Here is an 8,105-nt window from a genome sequence, read left to right as displayed (position 1 = left end):
AGGGACGACTAGTGCAGATAGCCCTCGTGTAGCTTTGCGCGAAATTCAAAAACAAACAAACGAGAACCCTCGCGCAAAGTTTCACAAAGGACCATTTGCTCATAACCGTTCCTGGTTTTCATCTCAAAGAGTAGGGGGAACTAGGATAGTTAAATAAAGAAGTAGGATTTGACTGTCAATCTTATGCGTGCCTACAACCTCCAAGTGCGGAGTGTGTTTTTGCGAAAACGAATCGCAAACATAAATTCTCGGAGTTTATGGATTTAAATATTTTACTTATTCAAAATTTATTGTGGAACCTAATGAATTTCCAAATGTTTCTATTCTTGAAATACTGTTTCAGTACACCCATCACAGAAAGAATAGACCATTCCAAGCTTTTACTTGTTGTTAAACAAATGTTTAAACAACTATATATATTCATAAATAACGTTACTAAGAACATATTTACAAAAAACTGGCCAAGCTTTGAAACAGCCCCCGCTAGCATAATACATATAAGATAGAAGTGTGTCTGTCCCCCCAGCGGGTCAGCTGTAAGCTTACGGATTTACAAAGCTAAAATCTGGGGTTGATTCCCCACCCAGACTAGTTTTGGAGAATTCCACTCCTCATCAGTGACCCTGGACACTACCACCAATGAAATATCAAACCAAACCAAGCCTTTGTAGTAGCGAGGTATCGAAAATCGAACTGGTGTATTTAAGTAAAACACTTAAATAGCCCAGTTCGAACGTTATTTATATTTTTCGTAATTTTTTTTTTCAGCTTTCTTGGTGACAGTGACGGTGATTTTGTTTTAAACTGTTACTGGACAGGGTGAGGCCTAGTGTGTGATGATTAGTGTGTAGGACTGGAGGTGGAAGGGATACGCGGTTCAAAACGTCATGTCTCTGACCACGCTCCGCACACAGTAATTCCCGTTATTCGGTTCATGCAGAGCCTAAACAAAGCCCTTGTGGCTGACAGCACTCCTCTTGTCAGTAGTTCAAAGTTAGAGATAGTTATATCTAAACTATAGTGGTATCTAACCTGGCCATCTATTTGCCGTATGTGTGCATAATGTGTTGTTCAAGTTAAAAATTTCGTTTCCTTAAAACTGTTACTTATTTCCATCTATTAGACCCATAATGTGTTTTCTTTACGGTTTCCAGCGTACCGTCATTATGGAATTGAAAAGTGCGCAAAATCGTACGGTTCGTCAATTCCTTGGATGGAAAGGGGGATTAGGAAGGTAATATTATTTTATGCTTAGGCTGAAACCACGTGGTGTTTTTCTTTCCCTGTCACCCGTGGTCGTAATGTTTGGTTTTAATACACCTTTTACAGACTCTAAACTTCAAAGTCAACGAAATCGTAACTATGGTTTATAGTCAGCCATGTCTATAACTTCGTGACGTTGACTTGTCCACATAGTGTCTAGGTAAAGTAATATAAAAACTGTATTATTTGATTTATTGATACACGGCTGTTACATCTGTTCACATCATATCTAGCAGAAATAATAGTTTATATGATAGCTGTAACACCCATAACAGTTAGACTATTATATTTTACATTTGTTCATCTGGTAGCGACAGCACCAAGTCTCGTAACTAGCTGTAACATTAGTTTATGTGACTGTTGTAACATTAAGTTACATAGCATCATAATACCCGATCTCATAATCAGGTATGACACAAATCCACGTGACAGATAACACATCAGATCTTATATCTAGTCAATGATACTCTGGCAGATTTGAGCATCATTCTGAAATATGATCCTGTAAATACGCGAATTAGAGAGTTTGGCAAGTCTAAAATATTTGTTGAAACACAAAGGTACATAATGGGTTATCTATGCTCTGTCTACCGTGGGTATCGAAACGTGATTTATAGTGTTTTAAGCCTTCATGCTTACCGCTGATCCACCAAGGGCAGAAAATCTAAAATGAACTACAATATACTGATGGCTAATTTAAATAATATTTGTTTATTTTTTTTTCAGTTCTTGCTTTTGACGCAAAAATATTAAAGTAAAGAAAATATTGACTAACTTAATCAATCAAACATATAAATTGGAAGAACAAAACTTATTTTAGTTAAAATAATACGTCGTTAATAAAACTGAATTTGTATCAACGGTAAGCTTAAGGGCTTATACACTAACAACTCGAGACTTGATACCCGTAGTGAACACATGCAGATAGCCCAATGTGTAGCTTTGCGCTTAAAAACGCAAATAAAAAAACAAACATATACATTCTTGTCAAAATGTCAATAACATGTTTGAAGTTGATTCATTCCCGAATCAACACTAGAAACCGGGTTTCGATACCCGTTGTGGGTAGAGCACAGATAACCCGTTGTGTATCTTTGTGCTTAACTTCAAACAATCAAATATTCCCGAAAGTCGATATAAAGAATATTTTATTCGTGAAGATATGTGTCAAAATAATATACTAAAGCTTTTGTATTCAATCCCTGAGAAACTCTTGAACTTAAGTTTTCATCACAGTCGATAGACACTACTACGTACTACTACTACTAATACTACTACTACGTACTACTACTACATACTACTACTACTACGTACTACTACTACTACTACGTACTACGTACTACTACTACTACTACGTACTACGTACTACTACTACTAATACTACTACTACGTACTACTACTACTAATACTACTACTACTACGTACTACTACGTACTCATAACTTGTTTTGTTTTAGAATTTCACGCTAAGCTACACAGGATCTACCAGTTCATAGCTGGCCCTAATTTTGAACTGATAAACTTAGAGAGAGAACAGCTAGACAATAGCGCCAACTTATGCGTTCTTCTTGTGTAATCGAATAGTGGGGTTTAAACATCATTCTATGTACCTATAATAGTGTACCTACAGCCCCACAGCGCGGAGCGTGTTCTAAGCAGCAACAGGGCACGAAACATAAACTTTTGGATCCATAATCCGGGAACGTTAACCACGAAACACAGAACTAATACATTTAAAGTGTTCTATTTGGTTTGCTGTGCTTCTAGATGGCTGCAATAAGCCGTGTTGTAACAGTTTATATGGAACTCTTTTTAACCTATAGGAAGCCTTGTGTTATTGAAGATGTTTTAATAATGTAGTCTGAATGTTATAAAATATATATTTTTTTTCAAACATTTCAGGTCCTTTTGCGAATTTGGGATTGTTTCTTATTAGAAGGGCCCAAAATTCTGTTTCGGTTTACCTTAGCTATCTTGAAAATGCAGGAAGACGTCATATTAACATGCTCTGATACTGTATCCATTATGCGGCAGTTAAAAGCAGCTGCAAAATTTTGTTTTGATATCGAAACCTTGATTAAGGTAAGTTGTTTTACTTTTAGCCTTACCTGATGTAATTATTAGTAACAGAAATTATATCATTTAAAGTTTTTAGTGCACTATTGAGTATGCTCATATCAACCGTCATTAAAACAAAATAATAACAATCTCACAACCTGTTTTGGCATTAGGCCTTCATCAGATATGTTACTTAAAATAGATTTGCAGTGTACTTTTTTTCAACTGCTGTAAGCCTAGTGCCCATAGGTGTGGGAATTTTTGGTATTTCTGTATGATATTGATAATAGTATTCTATTCTGATTTTTCAAGACACCAACTGGGGATTCAGAGCACTGTCAAATATAATTAGGATATGGGCGACCTGTGCCAGTGCTTAGCGATGCCTCTGCCCATATATAGATGTAATCAAATAAAAGTTTAAGTTCCTTATAAATTTCATAAAATTTTAAAGGGACAACAAGAAGCTTATTAACCCATCAAGGATATCCCTTCCAGCTCCCAACTATAACTACCCATTACTACGCATGTATTCATTCAATCTTTTTTTGAACTCAGATACATTTTCTGCCTCCACCATCTTTGAAGGCAACTCATTCCAAAAGCCAACCACCCTGTTTGAAAAGTAATACTGTCTAAACAGCAGATGACCCCTACGCTATCAAAATTTGAATTTATGACCCTTTTGTCCTATTGTTTTCACTGCTAAATATACAAACGTTTGATGGATATATATTATTAATACTCTTAAACACCTCAATCAAATTCCCCCTGACCATTCTCCTCTCTAGAGAAAACAAGTTTAGAGATTTTAGTCTCTCCTCATAGGACAATCCCACTATAAACCAGGTATCATCCTAGTGGCTCTTCTCTGAACATTATCCAACAATTCAATGTCCTTCTTGAGCAAGAGAGCCCATAACTGTACACAGTACTCTAAATGAGGCCTTACAAGTGATCTATACAGTGAAACAATAATATCCCTTGTCTTGTATTCAATATTTTTACAGATGCTACTTAAAATCCTATTTCTAGCTACAATACACTGTTTAGATGACTTAAGTGATTTTTTTTAGCTCAACACTAAGATATTTGTCTTCAACCACAGTATTTAATGTATTCCCATCTAAATTGTAATAATAGTTTGAAATGTGAAAAACCTACATGCATCACCTTACATTTTGGATAGTTAAACATCATCTGCCATGTATTGGCCCAATGCATCCAATGATCTAAATCTTCCTGTAAGTCTGCAGCATCTTTAATACAGTTAACCACCCCAAAAATCTTAATGCCATCTACAAACTTCAAAATTTTGTTAGTCATTCCAGAGTCAATATCATTAATACAAATCACAAACAGCAGAGGACCGAGCACAGAGCCCTGAAGCACACCAGTTGTAACTGCGATCCAGTCAGATCTGACTACATTTATTGCTACTACTAATTTGCAATAGAAAGTGCGTATAAGTTGCACAATTAATCTAAATTAGACTGCGTAGCGCCCTCTCATTTGATTTAAGTTTACAACTGATAAGCTCACAGGTAAATAGTGGCCCGCTACTTGTATAAACGTGTAAATGTTTAACTCTAAGACTTTCTGTTTTAAAATCTAATTACTGGTTAAAATTTTTAATTGAACAGGCATCTGACTAGAACAATTATGTATGTTGATTTGACTTTCACTAACATATCTTCCTAATATGAAAAATCAGTCTAAAGTAGTTTGAAATCGGGAATAAAAGCAAAGCAAAACATATTTCTTCTCTATTTGTATTAGGACTGTTGTTGCTCGGCTAAAAATAAGTATTTTTATATATATATTTTTATTTTTCAATTAAAAAAAAAAACAACAACATCAGATCAAACCAAGGAATTTGGAAAATTCTTTTTATCTTCATGATGAGAAAAGGAAAAACAAAACAAAACAAAAACGTTCCTTTGTATAAACATTACACTTGTCACCGTTTATAAAATCTCCTGCAGCCGCAACAAATAAACTTCAAAATTTAGATTATAGATTCTGGAGGCATCTCACACACTATAAAATTTTAAGAATTTTGAGATAGCCTTAATGGGATAGACAAAATATCGAACTAGGTGTACTTCCACAGGGTTCTTGAAAGTGTTCAGTTTCAAGAGTAAGTAAAACCAAAGTTAAGAGAGACAAATATTTTTATTTCTTGCTTTTGAAGTTCATACGTTATGCTGTGTTGTAGTCTACAGAGTGCATAATTCTTCTCGTTATTCATGGCATGCGCAAGTTCTAGTGACGTCACGTTAGTTCAAATCACGTTAAGCGTTCCTTATGTGACGTCATTTTAGTGTCTACTGAATGACTGACTGATAGACAACACACTACTGTATAGTGGCTAAAATAGGTGACCCTTCCAGGCGGCCTTCGACCCTCATTCGGGAAATATAACAACGTTTCACCACTGTTAACTTGGCATAATTAGGTACATAATCATGCCATGTTAACAGTGGCTAAACGTTGTTTTATTTTATATATATATTTCTATCCCATTTTATCTGTTTTCTGAAATTCTAAAATTTAAGCTAAACATGAGCTATGTTTATTCTTTATTAAATGTCAAATGTATACAAATGTTTAGTAGTTTTCAAGGCGTCTTTTCTGGATTTTACGTGTGTATAAGAAAAATAAGACTACGAAACACTTTAGCGATATAAAAATGATTCTCTGAATGTGTGGTGTAATGAAGAATATTAACATGTTTTCAGTTATTGAGTTATATTTATAACAGTTGGCCTACACTTGATATAATAAGGTATAACTAATTCTTTACCCGGCGAGGTTTTGAAGTTTGTTGTGACATTTCAGACAGCTTTTGAGGAACTTGAACCTTTTCCTAGACGTCATGACATTGCTACAAGACAAGCTTGTTATGGGAGAACCTTGTCTGAAAAATCCAAAAAACGAGAGATCGAAAAGCAAGCTCAGAAAAGAAGAGAACTTATGGTAGGTATGAATTATTTAAGTAACGGACTCTTTAAGTGGATCCTTAATACCTACCATAAGAGAACTTATGGTAGGTATGAATTATTTAAGTAACGGACTCTCCTTAATACCTACCATAAGAGAACTTATGGTAGGTATGAATTATTTAAGTAACGGACTCTTTAAGTGGATCCTTTAAATTGTGTGTTTGTTTCGGATATTCGTCCAAAATTATCCAAGGGCCATCAGCGTCAGCTGTCTCTAATTTTGAATTGATAGAATAGTGGGAAAACAGCTAGTCAACTGCACCACCGCCAATTCTTGAACTACTCTCATCGAATAGTGTGTTTTAAATGTCACTCTTATAACGCACTTTTCGGACATGCTCTCCGTTTCAGCCGTGGTAGCTTTTTAATGTGAAGGACAATCCCACTATTCTTTGGTAAAAGAGTAGTCCATACTAGTTCCATCTAGTTTAAATTTCCGGAACGAACCGCATAATCTCAGATCAACAGACCGGCACGCTAACTACTAGGTAATGCCCCGCTCAAATCATTTAAACATGTTGTTAAAAATATTAAACGATAACCAGTTAAAACTTAGGGTATGTACTTGTTCGTTTTTTATTATTATCTTCATTTGACTAATTATGCACGATGACAAAAACAATCGTTTATTTTAAATCAAAGAGTTACACTTCCTAATAAAGGGGATGTGCACTTGTTGGCATAAACTATAAGTACACGGGAAGTGTTTAATTTGTATTTCATTAGGAAGTAAAACTGTTTGTAACTGTGTGTTTATAGTGCGTATATTTATGATTCTCAAGCTGTCGTACCTGGAGGAAGAATCAGGTCGTCCCCTTATTGAATGTGCATCTGTATACGATAAAGGTAAGAAAACTATATTTTGATAAAAATCACTCTATATAGGAGATTAATTTTACCCCCCAATTATATTATGGAGGTCTATAGATATTCCAGTTCTTCGACATAAAATTTCATGAACAAAATGAACAGCTATACACAATGCACAAGACGAGTTAAATCGTTTTAATAATTTGTTTCGTTACGATGCATTGTAATTCTAAGATGTTGTAAATCTAATACTTATAGACTTGTTAACTTCCAAGAACGTGAATGAAATTAGAATGTAAGACCTTTGACAAATATTAATTGAACTTAAATGTCAATGCTATACCTTGAAATACAAACACTATTGTTAGATATTGATGTTTTACTATAAACTCGTATATTTTCGGGACTTGTTTTGAATAGCTGAGAGGCGTGTTCTTGTTTTATAGACGTTAAACTTTACTGTTTGTGTGATAACATAACATCCAAAAAAGTAAGGAACATTTCTCAGGTTCTAAGGTGCATATCTGAAGAATGAAAACACAAATTATTATCAAATCGTCACATCTTACTCAGTAGATGTAGCTCTAGATACCTCACTTAATATCTACAGCTGACTTAGTTGTGCCAGCTAGATATTTTACTTAATGTCATATCTTACTCAGTAGATGTAGCTCTAGATACCTCACTTAATATCAACAGCTGACTTAGTTGTGCCAGCTAGATATTTTACTTAATGTCACATCTTACTCAGTAGATGTAGCTCTAGATACCTCACTTAATATCAACAGCTGACATAGTAGTGCCAGCTAGATATTCTACTTAATCGTCACATCTTACCCAGTAGATGTAGCTCTAGATACTTCACTTAATATCTACAACTGACTTAGTAGTGCCAGCTAGATATTTTACTTAATGTCACATCTTACTCAGTAGATGTAGCTCTGGATACTTCACTTAATATCAACAGCTG

The 8,105-nt window shown here is 34.8% G+C and overlaps 1 protein-coding gene across 1 annotated transcript in view; it reads left to right on the top strand.

Moving 5' to 3' along the window:
• LOC106463422 overlaps positions 1-8,105 on the top strand; it is a 220,806-nt gene that overhangs the window by 182,736 nt on the left and 29,965 nt on the right. The window contains exons 18-20 of the mRNA XM_022390908.1: positions 3,165-3,344; positions 6,162-6,299; positions 7,108-7,171. Coding sequence (XP_022246616.1) covers positions 3,165-3,344; positions 6,162-6,299; positions 7,108-7,171 — 382 coding nt within the window. The remainder of the gene's footprint in view (positions 1-3,164; positions 3,345-6,161; positions 6,300-7,107; positions 7,172-8,105) is intronic.

This window comes from Limulus polyphemus, unplaced genomic scaffold (assembly GCF_000517525.1).
Source record: "Limulus polyphemus unplaced genomic scaffold, Limulus_polyphemus-2.1.2 Scaffold1402, whole genome shotgun sequence".
Taxonomy (NCBI): Eukaryota; Metazoa; Arthropoda; class Merostomata; order Xiphosura; family Limulidae; genus Limulus; species Limulus polyphemus.
The sequence above is the reverse complement of the archived record's forward strand: the minus strand, read 5'-3'. Positions and strand labels throughout refer to the sequence as shown.